Genomic DNA, 16,668 nt, shown 5'->3' with positions numbered 1-16,668 from the left:
AAAGGGTAATTTTTTCAACATATGTTGTCGGAAGAACTGAATATCCAAATTCAAAAATATGCTACTTTGTACCACATACAAAAATTAATGGATCATAGGCCTAAATTCTAAGAGAAAATCTTTGTGTCCTTGGGTTAGACAAAGAATTCTTAGATATGGTTCTAAGAACATAATCAGTGAAAGAGCAAGTTGCTAAGTTGGACTATATCAAAATATTAAACTTGTGTTTTTTTTATTTTTTAAGATTTTATTTATTTATTTGAGAGAGAGCTCGTGAGCACAGAGGGAGAGTGAGAGGGAGAAGCAAACTCCCCACTGAGCAGAGAGCCCAATGCAGTACTCAATCCCAGGACCCTGAGATCATGACCTGAACTGAAGGCAGATGACTAACCAACTGAACCACCCAGGAGCTCCAAACTTCTGTTCTTTTATAAGACAATTTTGAGAGAATGAAAAGACAAGCCATAGACTAAGAGAAAATATTTGCTAAGTATATGTTTGATAGAGGGCTTATATCCAAAATATATCAAAACAAATACCAGAACAAGGAAACAAGCAACCAATTAAAAACTTGGGCAAATATTTGAAAATAAGTTTCACCAAAGAATAAGTATGGCTGGAAAATAGCACATGAAAAGATGCTAATCATTTTGAAATGCAAATTAAAACCACAATGATAAACTACTATACATATATACGTATGACATCCATACATCTACATTACATGTTAGTATATAGCTAAAATTAACAGATTGATCATACTAGGTGTTACATTAAGTAAGAATGTGGAGGAACTAGAATACTCATACACAGCTGGTGGAATGGAAAATGTTACAAACAACTTGGCAGTTTCTTAAAAAGTCAAATATATACTTATCATATATAATCCAGCCACTCCACTCCTAGGTATTCACCCAAGAAAAGCAAAAGCCTGTGTGAGCCAAAATTTGTATACCAATATTCACAGGAGCTTTATATGTGATAGTCAACAACTGGAATCAACGTAAATGTCTGTCACAGATGAAATGAAAAACTGTAGTTTGTTCTACATACTACAGAACAATAAAAAAAGGAATTAACTACTGATACATGCTCTAATGACAATGACTCTCAATTATGTTCAGAGAAAGAAGCCAGACAAAAATGAACACATATGGTGTAATTCTACTTTTATAGAATTCTCTGAAGTGCAAACTAAAGTATAGGGACAGAGGGCAGAACAGTAATTGTCTATAGGCTCAACATGGGAAGAAGGGGATAGGAAGCAGGTATACAAAAGGGCAAAAAGAGACTTTTGGAGGTGATGGATATGTTCATGACCTTGTCTGTGGTCATGGTTTCACAGATGTAAACTTATAGGTCAAAATCTGTCAAATTGCATAATATAAATACGTGTAGTGTGTGTTAATAATACCTCAATAAAGCTGTTAAGAAATAGCAGAAATATGAAAAGTTATGTTAAAATTTTATTATAGCTGATCCAGAGTTGGATCCCACAGGTGCTTGGGACCAAAACATATAGAACCATCCTAAAAGCATTTCACTCACTGAGAACACTATGGTATGTCTCCTCATTCAAGAAGCCCAGTCAAACCTTATTTCCTGAATCTGAGCTAAATGCCTACACTTCGTGACAGTAACATTTATTAACTTAATTATAAAATTACATGATTTTATTTATTTTTTGTAAAGATTTTTTTAAGATTTATTTATTTATTTTATGATAGAAAGAGAGAGAGAGAGAGACAGGTAGAGGGAGAAGCAGGCTTCATGCCGGGAGCCCAATGCAGGTCTCGATCCCAGGACTCCAGGACTGCACCCTGGGCCAAAGGCAGGCACCAAACCACTAAGCCACCCAGGGATCCCCAATTACATGATTTTAGAGAAAAAAATAGGATACCTGTGTTTTGAATTCTAGAATGTTTTTTCCTGGATTAATTCTTCCGAGTAATATCAGATCCTTTATCTGCATACATTTCTTTCTAGGAGCTGTGCTGGAGTTTACAGGCTTTTTAATAATATGTTGACGGCCACGTTCAGAGTGGGAGGAGCTGTGGCTGTCATTAGCACGTCGAACAGTAAAAGCTGGTTTTTTAGGATAAGATTTTGTCTGATGCCCAGTAATACTGCCTAAGACATCAGTCCCTTGATGTGTCAGAGATTCCAATGTCCCCCTACTTGGCTGCTGGGAAGCTATTTTCCTCTTTCCTCTTTTTGGATCACAACTGGTAGGAGCCTGATCACAAACAACAGCTGATGGATGGGCATCATTTCTGGCAAGTATGCTTGTAGTCGCTGCAATGTTTAATGTGTTAGTTACTGCAGAAGGATGATTACAGGGCTCGCACTCTGGGGCTGGAGGCTCTGTGAGATCATTTCCTCTCTGTGAATACTCCCTCTGAGCAGTAAGAGCAACAGGTTGGGAGGGTAATTTAATCTTAGTGCCATCTGCACGTCTGGATTTTGGTGACCCATCGAAGGTACCATCATTGACATTTTGCTTAGAATTCAGCTCATTTCCAGAAAATTCCCTTCTCACTGTTTCTGAATTTACACAAGTGTTGGTATTTGGGCTGCTATTCCAAGTTTCTGGAGACAATGGTGTTTCCTGCATGCTTCCACAAGTAAGGCTGACAAGAGAAAGTGAACCTGACTGGGGCTGCAATGAATTTTCCAGACTGATAAGATCTTGGCTGTCCTTTTCACTAGAGATTGCTGAGCTGGACGGTGGCTTCCTCAAACTAGGACCAGACAAAGATGTAATGTTTTTATAGTTTTGGATTTTCTGGGTAATTTTTTTCTGTTTTTTTGCCACAACTAAAAGGCTCTTCTGTCTTGTGGCCAAGTTAGCCAGCTGTTCTCTCAGGACTCCTTGCTTAAATGATTCTATGGACACCCTACAGAAAGAAACAGAGAAAACAATATGAAAACCGGAGAAAAAATTTTTAGTAGTCATTTAGATTTTAAAGATACTTGTCTTAATTTAATCAGCCCAAAGTACACAAGGGTCTATTTTTGCAATGAATTTCTTCTGAGAGGAAAATGACTCTTAAGGTTACGAGTAAGACTGCCTTTTTATGGAGGTGATGGTGTGGTTTTCCACATTTATATTATTTACCAGTTGTGAGTCAACTCTGAAAAAGAAACAAAATTTGGGATAAGTAGCAACTGATGATCAAGGAGGAATACTATTCTTTAGATTTGGAGGTTGCTTACCTGTTCATAGTGGAAAGGTGTGTCAGGAAGTAACATTTGGGAATAAGTTCCATTTAAGTTCCCATAGAGCTGAAGGAGTGAGACTATTTTGTGAATAATTATACCTGAGCTAGACCTGAGCAATGTCAGTCCATCAAGTAATTACTGTAATTATGCTTTGAATCTGTACTGAATCACTTTCAGGTCCAGAGGGACTACCCAGATAGGCATTAACCTGTGTGACTATAAGGGGCTTGCATTTGAGAGAAAATGGCTAATCTACATACCTTTTTCTTTCGGTTATTCTACAGTGACCTTCAGGACACTAAACTCTTTGTTTCTAGTAGTTCTCAAACTTTTTGGTTTTAGGACTTTTTTAATACCTTTAAAAATTACTGAGGAACCCAAAGGGCTTTTGTTCATATGGATATATCTATCAATATTTACTGTTTTAGAAAATAAAACAGAAATTTTTAAAACAAGAACATTCAAGCATGCTTTCCATTACCTATTAGAATAATGATATCACACTTCATGTGGCCTCTGGAAAATTCCATTACACACTCATTAGAATGTGAGGCAAAAAGGCAAATAATATCTTAGTTTTCTTATAAAAATAGTTTTGACTTCACACACCCCTTGAAATCATCTCAGGGACCCTCAAGGGTCATCCTCAAGCAGCTGCTTTATGGGACAGCAATAGTATAGATATCTGTCTCTCTATCATAGTTTAGAGTTGTTGGTACTGAACTCCAAGCAAAACAGATGTTAAAGTGAGTAGCAGATGAAAATGGAAGAAACAGCAAGAAGAAATTAGATTAACAAACAACTAGTAGCATAAAAGGAGAAAAAATAGTAATATTGCATTTAAAACAGAGTTCAGACAGAAAAATAAAAGTTCATTTTAGATTACATGATTTTAAATCTTATAGCAATATGAATAGATTTACACACCTGCAAACCCAACTGATCAGTAACTTTCCAAAATCCACGGTATATTGTTAATCATAGGACATAAAGGAAAATTGAAGCTAGCCTTCTCCAAAGTCTCCTAGAATATATCCTGCAGTCAGTTACCCACCTGTAGGTCCTACAAGCTCACTTGCATTATACTGACAGGAAAACAGGAAATAGAAATGAATTTGTAATACTTATTCAATGGAGAGAAAAAGCAAAATGAACACAGAAGACTTATAAATGAAAATAGAAAACTGATTTTTAAATAAATTCAGGAAAAAAACTGAATGTACAATAGATGTCAAGTGCTCATAAGAATATAAAAGAAACTAGAAAGATCACATGTGAATAAAGAATAAGGTCAAAAAGATATCTGCAACCCCATACTCACTGCAGCATTATTAACAATAGCTGAGACATAAAAACAACCTAAATGTCCATCAAAGGATGAATATAGAAAATGTGGTTTAAATAGCCTAACTGTGGAAGGAGCCTCGGAGTCCATCGAAAGATGAATGGATAAAGAAGATGTGGTTTATGTATACAATGGAATATTACTCAGCCATTAGAAACGACAAAAACCCATCATTTGCTTCAATGTGGATGGAACTGGAGGGTATTATGGTGAGTGAAATAAGTCAATCGAAGAAGGACAAACATTATATGGTCTCATTCATTTGGGGAATATAAAAAATAGTGAAAGGGAATAAAGGGGAAAGGAGGAAAAATGAGTGGGAAATATCAGAAAGGGAGACAGAACATGAAAGACTCCTAACTCTGGGAAATGAACTAGGGGTGGTGGAAGGGGAGGTGGGCAGGGGGTGGGGGTGACTGGGTGATGGGCACTGATGTGGGCAATTGACGGGATGAGCACTGGGTGTTATTCTATATGTTGACAAATTGAACACCAATAAAAAATAAATTAAAAAAAGAAAATGTTGTTTATGTGCACAAGTGCACACACACAGAAGAATATTATTCAGCCATGAAAAAGAAAGAAATCCTGCCAGTTTTGACAGCATGCACAGACCTTGAGAGTATTATATTAGGTGAAAATAAGTCAGACAGAGAAAAACAAATACTGTATGGTCTCACTTATATGTGAAATCTAAAAAACTTCAAAAAACTGAACTCATAGATATAGAGAGCAGATTGGTAGTTGCCAGAGGTGGAAGGTGGAGGGTGGATGAAATGGATGAAGGGAGTCAAAAGGTACAAGTATTCAGTAATAAAATAGAGAAGTCATGAGGATATAATGTACAGCATGGTGACTATAGTTAATGATACTTTATTGTATATTTGAAAGTTGCTCATGGATTGGCAGAATTAATATAGTGAAAATGTCAATGTTACCCAGGGCAATTTACACGTTTAATGCAATCCCTATCAAAATACCATGGACTTTCTTCAGAGAGTTAGAACAAATTATTTTAAGATTTGTGTGGAATCAGAAAAGACCCCAAACAGCCAGGGGAATTTTAAAAAAGAAAACCATATCTGGGGGCATCACAATGCCAGATTTCAGGTTGTACTACAAAGCTGTGTTCATCAAGACAGTGTGGTACTGGCACAAAAACAGACATATAGATCAATGGAACAGAACAGAGAACCCAGAAGTGGACCCTGAACTTTATGGTCAACTAATATACGATAAAGGAGGAAAGACGATCCACTGGAAGAAAGACACTCTCTTCAATAAATGGTGCTGGGAAAATTGGACATCCACATGCAGAAGAATGAAACTGGACCACTCTCTTGCACCATACACAAAGATAAACTCAAAATAGATGAAAGATCTAAATGTGAGACAAGATTCCATCAAAATCCCAGAGGAGAACTCAGGCAACACCCTTTTTGAACTTGGCCACAGTAACCGGAGAAGGACAAACAGTGTATGTTCTCATTCATTTGGGGAATATGAATAATAGTGAAAGGGAATATAAGGGAAGGGAGAAGAAATGTGTGAGAAATATCAGAAAGGGAGACAGAACATAAAGACTTCTAACTCTGGGAAATGAACTAGGGGTGGTGGAGGGGGAGGAGGGCGGGGGGTGGGGGTGAATGGGTGACGGGCACTGAGGGGTACACTTGACGGGATGAGCACTGGGTGTTATTCTGTATGTTGGTAAATTGAACACCAATAAAAATTAATTTATAAAATTAAAAAAAAGAAAGTTGCTAAGAGAGTAAATCTTAAAGTTCTCATTATGAGAAAAAACGGCATATATAGTTAAATCTATGAAAAACTAATAAAAATAATGCCCACATAAGAAAAAAAATATAACATTTTTCTCAAGAAAAGGACAAAAAGAGGTATATAACCAATATATAATCAGGATGAAATCTCTTAAAAACATTGAGGGTTTAGAAATAACACAAAACTAAATAATATACATGGTTATAATGCTTAGAAAGACAACATTTGTGATAGCAAAAGGAAAACTTTGTACTGTAAAACATTTAAGTTCACCATGGAAAGAAATTTATTTTGGAGATTCATGACCAGAGACACTTTCACAAAATCCTTTGCTGTAGACAACTTTTTAAGATACGTCTTTTTCTGAATATTTCAAGTAATAAAATATAAAAATATCTTTCTGAAAAGTACAATTCCCCATGGAGGTAATAGATTAGATGACCTCATAAAGTCATTCTTTGGTCCTATGCAACATTCACACTCTTAAGAAATTCTAGATTCTCACTATTATAACTAAGAAGGGAAATATTATGAAAACTCTAAAGCATTTCTATTTTTTCACTCACCTGTATTTTTTAGCCAGATCATCCCTTTCTGCCTTCTGTTTGGCAAGCACATAATCCATAATCTCTTTTATCTCTAACATCTTTTCAATGCATTGTTCTGGAAACATGGTAATAAAAAGTCAGTTAATGATAGAAGAAAGACATCAAATGTTAAGTTTGATCACACAAAACTCAGCCTATTAATTTTAAAAAGCCATTATTAAAAAAATAATTTATTTTTTTAAATTTTTATTTATTTATGATAGTCACACACACACACACACAGAGAGAGAGAGAGAGAGAGAGAGAGAGAGAGAGAGGCAGAGACACAGGCAGAGGGAGAAGCAGGCTCCATGCACTGGGAGCCCGATGTGGGATTCGATCCTGGGTCTCCAGGATCGCGCCCTGGGCCAAAGGCAGGCGCTAAACCGCTGTGCCACCCAGGGATCCCTAAAAAAATAATTTAAAAATAAAATAAAATGCCATTATTTCCTTACCCTGTTCCCTACTATTAGTGGTCCAGATATATAAATCAAAACTCACTGAATTATGCCACCCTATGGAAGTACTCTGAATAGAGCAGGTTAGCCTGAGTTCTAATCCTGCTACTCCACTTAGCTCTGTGAACCTGGACAAGTCACATGACCTTTATAGTCACCTTCCTCATCTGTGAAATGAGGTTAGGAAAGGAAGATAAATAGGAAAATAAATATTTTGTTAAAATTATTTACTTTTTAAAATATAAAGGGCACACACTGTATAAACATTTCAAACAATATGAATGTTTACATAGAAGAAAAGTAAAAAGAAAGTATCCTACTCTCACCTTCTGTTACTCCTCTTTTTCATTTCACAAGAGACTACTGTTTATACTTTGGTAGCAGTGTATTTGTTGGTGTGTGTAAAAGTTTTTAGTATATTTATCTAATGGATTATTCAATGCATATTTATAGTATATGTAACTATATGTGTATGTATGCTATATTCATTATTAAATTTTTATTAATTCATAAATTTAATAATTTAATTTTAATAAAAAATAATTAAAATAAAATTAATAGTTAATTATTCATTAAACTATATTAGATGTATTTGTTAAGTGTATTATTCTTTTTTTAAATTTATTTATTCATGAGAGACACAGAGAGAAAGAGGCAGAGACACAGGCAGAGGGAGAAGAAGCAGGCTACATGCAGGGAGCCAGATGCAGGACTCGATCCCGGGTCTCCAGGATGACACCCTAGACAGAAGGCAGCGCTATACCACTGAGCCACCCGGGCTTCCCTAAGTGTATTATTCTAGATGTGTTTACCATATGTAACTATATATGTAGTTAGAAATAAAAAGCATGTTATCAGTTCTTGTCCTTTACACTTAACACTTATATAGAGCTGTATGATATCTCAGGTTACTTAAAGATCTATATAAAATTACTTTTACAATAATTACTTAAAATTTTCCTACTTTCTTCCTCTTCTTCCTAAGTAAAGGCATAATGACTTCCTTCACCGATCACAAATCCACAAGATTTACACATAAATGTCAATTACATCAGAATCCAATTCTCAGGTAGTAAATGGAAATGCTTAAATGAATACATTTAATACATTTAATTTCTGTTAAGCTATTTGTTATTTCACTTTTGGCTTTGTTTCTTAAGTTTTTTCCTAATAATTTTAGGCCAATGCATATTTTTCTAGATAATTTACTAGATAATTTCTAGATAATTTAACTAGAAAATCAGTGGTGGGAAATGACTGAAGTTCAGAGTAGGAATTTGTTCCAGAACCCCGCTTTGCAAATTAGACAAATGATATAAATGATTTGGTCAGTATAGAGTCAGTGTTCCCAGAGTAGTTTCTGTCTTATTAGTACTATGACTAAGGATTAATTCTGTATGATGCATGTGACAACAAAGGGGGGAAACTTGATCATTAAGAATTTAGATATAAATCTGTTTGGCATATTTGACATTTAATAAAAGATGTTTATAGTATCAATGTACCCTGTCACATTGGGTTTTTCTAACTGAATTTTAAATCAGAGGTAGAAATAACATTAGCATAGTAATGAAGAAGATTCTATATTTTTCTATAAAAAAGAACATAAAGAATTTTACATGTAAATTGATACTATATACATATCAGATGCATTAATCAGTGGTATCTTGGAACCTAGAAATTGCCCTAATATGTGTAAGATTTTAATATATGATTATAAGGCATTAGAAAAGCAACGAGGATGACAGAAATTATTCAACAAATAAGAGGCAGAGTAGTAATATGGGAGGTGGGAGACTCTATTCTATCCTTGTTTTGTACCACATGTGGAAAAGAGATTTCAAATGAATAACAGAGTTAAAATGCTTAGGAAAAAAATAATGTATGAAATGTTCAGACTAAACATTCTTATGGTCAGTTTATTTGAGGCACTAAAGATATCTGATATCAAAGTGAATGCAAGACATCTATAACAAAAACTCAAAGAGAAATGTACACAGTGGGATTCATTATTCTTAGATCCCTCAGCCAGATCAGAATACAGGGTGGTGAATTTGTAAAAATACTTTGGAGAGCTATTGCTCAAGTGGATGGGAATCTCATTCTGAGGAGCCAAGGTGAAAGGCGAGGAGATTTCTTTCCTTTATCTCAAGCCCAATGGGAGCAGCCTCTGAAGAGAGTAATAACTTTTTTTGGTGACAATGGACTCACATCCACTTCCTTCTTGAACATGTAGAGATTGAGACCCTGCAGAGCCAGCAAGACATTCGGACAGTTGGGGAAAGGGAAAGTTGCTCCTGTACTCAAAATTAACTATCCTCCCTTCTAATCACAGGTCCAAAGTGCCAGGATTCTGAGGACTTGGTGTGGAGGCCGCTCTGTGATCCTGACTATGATGGCTTTTCCCGGAAAGAAAGAGCCTGTGTAGGGTGGATTACCTAAAAAAAAATTAAAAAAATAAAATTAAAAAATAAAAAAAAAGAGCGAGAGAGACTGAGAGGAGCCAGGGAAAGGAAAATGTACGCTGCCCTGCTATACTATAGGAGCCAGGTAGAAGTCTCAGAACAGCCTCAGAAAACTGCTCTGAAGAGACTAAGTTTTATTTATTTATTTTTTTAAATGACATTTCATTTTTTTATTTCTTAATTTATGATAGGCACACAGTGAGAGAGAGAGAGAGAGGCAGAGACACAGGCAGAGAGAGAAGCAGGCCCCATGCACCAGGAGCCCGACGTGGGATTCGATCCCGGGTCTCCAGGATCGCGCCCTGGGCCGAAGGCAGGTGCCAAACCGCTGCGCCACCCAGGGACCCCCCGAGACTAAGTTTTAGACATTTGCCAAAGACTGATGAAGTCAGTAACAAGTCAGTATTGGGACACCTGGGTGGTTCAGTGGTTGGGCGTCTGCCTTTGGCTCCGGGCATGATCCCAGTTCAGGATGGAGTCCCACATCAGGCTCCATGTGGGGAGCCTGCTTCTCCCTCTGCCTGTGTCTCTGCTTCTCCCTTTTTGTGTCTCTCATGAATAAATAAATAAAATCTTAAAAAAAAACAGTCAGTATTTAGTTACTAAACAAGAACTCAAGAGTCCCATTGCCTTACCTTTCTATCCTCCCTTAAAGAGGCAGTGAGACGAAAATAAAGGGATCCTGCTAGTCATTGTATTGGTTATAAAATTAAATTACAAAGCATAGGGATGGGGAGGGGAGAAAAATTTATCATCTTAAAAGCATTAAAAGGAAAAAGGCTGATATTTTACTATACAGAATTTGAAAATATATATACTTAAGCATAAATTAACACATTACACATAAAAAGACAGTTCAGCTGAAAAACATATTTGCAGCGATTATGGCAGGAAAGGGGTCAATAGCTTGATCATATAAAATGGCTCCAATTTATTAATAGACAAACAGGAACAACTTCACAAAAGCAGGAAATAAAACTAGAGAAAAAATACCACTAATAATCAAAAAGACAGGTGAATATATGAGGCATTTTTCTTATTACACTACTAAAATTAAATGAAAATAACTGATGCTATTAGCAGTATAAAGGAAACAAACACTAATGTGTGTTGCTGAAAGTGTAAATTATTATCTAATACCTTATAAAACAATTTACCAATACAAATTATCAGGTTTTAAAGTGTTTATAAATTTTTGACCCAGTAGTTCCAATTCTGGTAATCCTTCCAAAGAAGATAATCCTAAATTCAGAAAGGTATATGCTAAAGATTAGCAAAAAATTGGAAAAATGTAAATGTTCAACAAAAAGGGAAAAATGAATTCCTGGAACATTTATAGAACAGGATACTATGCAAACCACTAAGAATAATGGGTATGGTGGAAAAATGTAAAATTGGCAAGTTTAGCATGATCCAAACTCTGTTTTTAATAATTTTATTGAGGTATAACTATGTAATTAAATTCTTAGAAAAAATAAAGGAAATATATACAACAAAATATTGTGGTGAGACAGGATGTAATTTTAGCACATTTTTCTTCTTTATTATATTTTGAAGCGCATTTATATATACCCTTTTAATAAAAAAAATTATAAAATTGGAAATTCACCTTAGGTGTATAAGATATTGTAAATACTAAATAAAATATATGAATTATTCACATTTGCTTTATAGTATAAATTATTTTGTATTATTTTCCTCAAAACATAACATGTACCATGTGTTAGGCCAAGATGAAAGGTAGAATGGGTATAATTTAAAAGGAAATAATTTTTTAAAGACTATATACAGTATGAGCTAGGACAAGAGATGAATTAATAGTTGTATCCTGTTACATGAAAGACTGATGACATTCTTCAAGTTATTTTTTAGCTAACTACTTTAACATTCAGATCTGCATCTTTCAGGAGCTAATTTCTATCTGTAAATCATAACTCAAGAAAACACAACTGTGACCTACCAAAGATTTGCAAATATTCACTGACATTTTGAGAAATTCAGATTATTAGGTCAGGGATCAAAGTCAAGTTTACCATTTTGAACCACTAGTGTTTTTTTAAAAAGGAAGACAGCTATCCACTAAGACATTTACTGGGTCTATCTGCTCATCTGAAAGGCATGAGGATTTGCCTTACTTGAGTCACAACGGTCTATTCCTTTTCTGATCTGTTTTTAAGGGTTTCGATAGCTGGGTGAAACTGAGGAGCTAAGTAGTAACATAATCTCATCTCTAGTCACTATCTTATGCTTTTTTTCCACATCTTCATCTAAACTTATCACCAGTAGTAGCTTATCTCTGACCGTGGTTCTGAGTGTCTCTCATATTACTCATGCATGTTATACCTTAAGTCTCGAAATATCTTGATTAACGATTACACTAACCACTGGTTTGCATAAATGACTTCTGATGCTCATTCCTGGTACTTTCTTATCACATAAAAAAAGGTTACTTTTCAGCCACTGTTAAGTAAGCTTTGATATAAGATATACCTTAAGAAGCTAAGGGAGCAATGACCTTGGATGTATGAAATAATCAAACTTGAGTATGGGTCCATATTTACCTGCATCTTCAGGGGTTCGTATTTCAAATTCTAGTAAATTTCCTTGTTTTTCTTCTATATCTTGTAGAATGGCACTGATGGCCTGATGCTATCAGATAAAAATATTAAAAACTTTATTATAAGAAGTAGATATTTCTCTCTGATATGCAATTGTCAAATGTACAGTAAAAGTGCCAAAGAAAGTGCTGCTAAAATGCTCATTTCACTTTATGTTCAAAATGTATTCATGTTTTGTTTAAACTTAACTGTATATATGTTATGCATTTGGGGGAACAAGTAAACTTAAATATTTTGATTTATGTTGCAGATCAACTCCTGGTAAATAGAATACAAGAGTAGCAACCATATAAAGACTCATAATTTCTTGGGGCACCTGGGTGGCTCAGTTGGTTAAGCTTCTACCTCCTGCTCAGGTACTGATCCCAGGGTCCTGGGATCAAGCTGTGAGTCAGGCCCTCTGCTCAGCAAGGAGTCTGCTTTTCCCTTTCACTCTCCCTCTGTGCTCTCTCTCTCACACATAAATAAATAAAATCTTTTTCAAAAACCAGAATTTCTCACTGACTTCTGTTATAATCATACCTGTAGGTGAAAAAAGAACAACTCAGTACATAATATTTAAAGATCATATATATGCAATAAGTTCACTTTAAGGTTTTATGACCATCACTGCACACTATTAAAATCTCACACATAATCTTAAAAATACAAAACACTACTCTCTTAAAAATTTACAAATGGGATTTAAGTCCCTCTCTATGCCCTTGTTGGTACTGACTGTCCTGCCTGGGATGTCTTCAATTTACTTTGCCCAGATCCATCCATCTCTTTGTTTTGAGAGATGTAATCATGGAATGGATTCTGGAACTAGACTGCTTGGGTGTGAATTCTGGCTTTACCTCTTCCTAGCTGGGTGGCTACAGCATATTACTTGTTCTCTTCTTACCTGAATAGAGTAACGCATCTAAAGTGCTTAGGACAGTGCCAGCACAAAGTAAGAGCTCAATAAGTACTGCTTATTATCATATAAAACCCATTTCCTATGAAACTTCTAACTAATCTAATTCATATGCATTTCTCCTCTCTCAGCATTACTTTAGAATTTCAGGAGTTTATAATATAGCATTATATATATATATATATATATATATATTAAATATATATAATATATATAATGTTTTACACATTGTATTTCTCCATCAAAATAAAAAAATCTTATAGGCAGGAGCATAAATTTTGTATTTGTGAATGGTTTCCACACCATGGGATATATAGCTGGTGCTCAGTAAATGAAAACTGATAGACTGACTCATATCATCTATTCTTTAATACATTCTCAATACACGTTCATTTAAAAATGTGTTGGTCCTCAAAGCCTTCTAAAGTACATTGCCCTGAATTTTTACTTTGGCACCTACAAGGGACATGAAAAATGCACATAATAAAACCATCCAACTATGTGGAAAAGCTATATCAATGCTGTCATTTATGAAATGCATCAGAGCAGAACTATAAAATATGACTATGCAAAACAAACAGACAAAATAAAGTTTATCTCTTTTTTACACTGAATGGCTATAAAAGCAAACTGAAAGGTCTGAACCTGAGCCCTGGCCAAGCCACTACCCAAAGGTCAGAATAAAGAAAACATTTTTTGGTGCTGATTGTCCATTTTGCTTTGCTCTTATTGTGGATGCATTCAGTCTTGGTACCATGGGCATTAACCTTAAATTCCACACAAGCTTTACCTTCTACCATGAAGGGGCAGCACAAACTTCCCTCCAAGATCCCCCTTCTTAGTCCTTATTTTGCTTGTTTATCTTTTTTAAAAAAAAACAGCACCAAAAAACCTAACCTAGAATATATCTTTGGAACAAGTAGCTTTAGACAGTTTATATATGCTTACAGAAGGACTCACTATAATTTTATTCCAAATTTCTTATCTTTACTATGGCAGGATCCTTTGCCCCTGACATCTCTCTTACAATTTTGTACAATATAGCAGTGGTTAGAAGCACAAGCTCTGTAGCCAGACTGCCTGGCATTGCTTTAATTCTGGTATTGCTACTTAACAGAAACGTAATTTTGGATTAGGTTACTTAACTGTTTTTACTTTAGCTTTCTCAACTGTAATAAGGAAGATAATGAAAATCACAGAATGCTCCCAGAAGGGTTATTATGAGGACTAAATGAGTTAACATAAGGACTTAGAGGACAGTTTATCATATAATAAGTACTCAGTGAATGCCAACTATTAGCATTATTACTCCATGTACACAGGTATAGAGAAGGAGGCTGCCAATATGCTGTGATCTGAAGGTGTTACAAAGCAGCAGCAAACTACCATAGTTTGCATCTGGCCATAAAGTTACCCTTCTCTCCAGTATGATTTGAAGTTTCCAACACTCAAAAGTTTACATTTATAAAAGAGTAACTGTTAATGACTTTAAAGACTTTGTATTTCTTGAGTTTTCCTCCTTTTCTAAAGTTGATTTTTTTCTTTTTTTAATTGTAGTTGACACATAATATTACATTAACTTCAGATGTACAACAGTAATTTGATGAGTTTATATGTTATATTATGTTCACCACAAGTATAGCTACTATCTTGCCACCAAACACCACTATTATAATATCACTGACTGTATTACTTACACTTATCTTTTATTCCTGTGACTTAATCATTTCATAACTGGAAACATACCTCTCACTCCCCTCACCCATTTTACTCATCCCTTTACCCAAAATCCGTTTTCTATAGACTCCTGTATCTCCACACTTTTTCCAAAGCTTGGCATGTGAAATGATATACATTACTACTGAAGCAAACACTCATATAGTCAATAACAACAGTAGTTTTTCCAAGATGTTCTCATCTTTACCTGAAAATATACCTTAAAGATACTTACGGTCAATATGGTGGGCTGAGCTAATATAGAACAACCTCTGCCCACTTCAAACACATGAAAATAGTAGACAAAATACAATAAATTTAAAAAAAAGATTGTATGAGAGAGAGAGAGAGAGAGAGAGAGAGAGAGAGAGAAAACGAGTGGGGGAGGGGAAGAAGGAAAAGCAGACTTCCCGCTGAGCAGGGAGCCAGATGTAGAACTCAATCCCAGGACCCTGGGATCATGACCTGAGCCAAAGGCAGATGCTTAATCAACTGAACCACCCAGGTGCTCCAACTTTAAATATACACACACAAAAATGGAAAATGAATGAAAAACTCCCTGATGTCATAAATGCTATTGGAGCTATTGGTGGCCCAATGGGAATTTGGAACAAATATGGTATTGGGGCTAGGTTTTTAATGCACACAAAGAAACAAGAGTAATAAAGGTAGTGCATAAAGGTAGTGACCTTTAGGTCAAATAAAGGTTAGAAAAACTCTACTTGCCTCCATCCAAGGCTTTGGGTAGAAAATAAGAGACTCAAACCTATATCACAAATGTATGTAAGAACTACATTTATATAATTTGTGTGGTTCAGGAATCCAAACTGAGAAATTAGCATAAAAACTTGTGTGAAATAGGGCCCCAGCAGAGGAAATGTTCAGCACAAAGCCTAAGCACACCAAAATTCCCACAGTTATCAGTCTTCACTTAAATGAGATTACAATAAAAAATTAAAAACCACATAAAGAATCATGTATCATGAAAAAGAATCAGGAAGAGACTTTAAAATTCCCTTTAAAAATGTTTGGATTTTTAAAAATACTATCAATATTATAAGAGCAGAAAAATCTTATTGTTATTTCATTCTTTCTTTAAAACAAAAATTTGAAAAGCAAACAGAATTTTTAGAAATAAAAAACACAGTCATTTAAATTAAAGGCTCAATGTATGGGTTAAATAGATTAGAAATATTTGAGGAGTTAAACAATGAATTGGGAGAGAGGGCAAAGGATATTCCACAGAATGTAGTGTGGATGGGATGCCTGGGTGGCTCAGTGGCTGAGCATCCACCTTTGGCTCAGGTTGTGATCCTGGGGTACTGGGATCGAGTCCCACATCAGGCTCCCCAAAGGGAGCCTGCTTCTTCCTCTACCTATGTCTCTGCTTTGCTCTGCCTTTCCCTCTGTGTCTCTCATGAAAAAGTGAATAAAATCTTTAAAAAAAAAGAACATAGTGTGGAGAGGTAGAGATGGAAAATATGAAGAAGATACTAAAAGACATGGAAACCGGTCTAACAGACATCTGAATAGAAGTTCCAAAACAGAAAAATACTGAATGGAGGAGGGGCAACTGT

General features: G+C 35.3%; 1 protein-coding gene across 1 annotated transcript in view; it reads right to left on the bottom strand.

The window, feature by feature from the left end:
• The window catches only part of LOC129512306 (ankyrin repeat domain-containing protein 31-like), a 66,685-nt gene that overhangs the window by 27,980 nt on the left and 22,037 nt on the right, over nt 1-16,668 (bottom strand). The window contains exons 8-10 of the mRNA XM_055329562.1: nt 12,421-12,508; nt 6,916-7,012; nt 1,901-2,897 (exon numbers count right to left, since the gene is read on the bottom strand). Coding sequence (XP_055185537.1) covers nt 1,901-2,897; nt 6,916-7,012; nt 12,421-12,508 — 1,182 coding nt within the window. The remainder of the gene's footprint in view (nt 1-1,900; nt 2,898-6,915; nt 7,013-12,420; nt 12,509-16,668) is intronic.

This window comes from Nyctereutes procyonoides, unplaced genomic scaffold (genome assembly GCF_905146905.1).
Source record: "Nyctereutes procyonoides isolate TBG_1078 unplaced genomic scaffold, NYPRO_anot_genome, whole genome shotgun sequence".
Classification (NCBI taxonomy): Eukaryota; Metazoa; Chordata; class Mammalia; order Carnivora; family Canidae; genus Nyctereutes; species Nyctereutes procyonoides.
The sequence above is the reverse complement of the archived record's forward strand: the minus strand, read 5'-3'. Positions and strand labels throughout refer to the sequence as shown.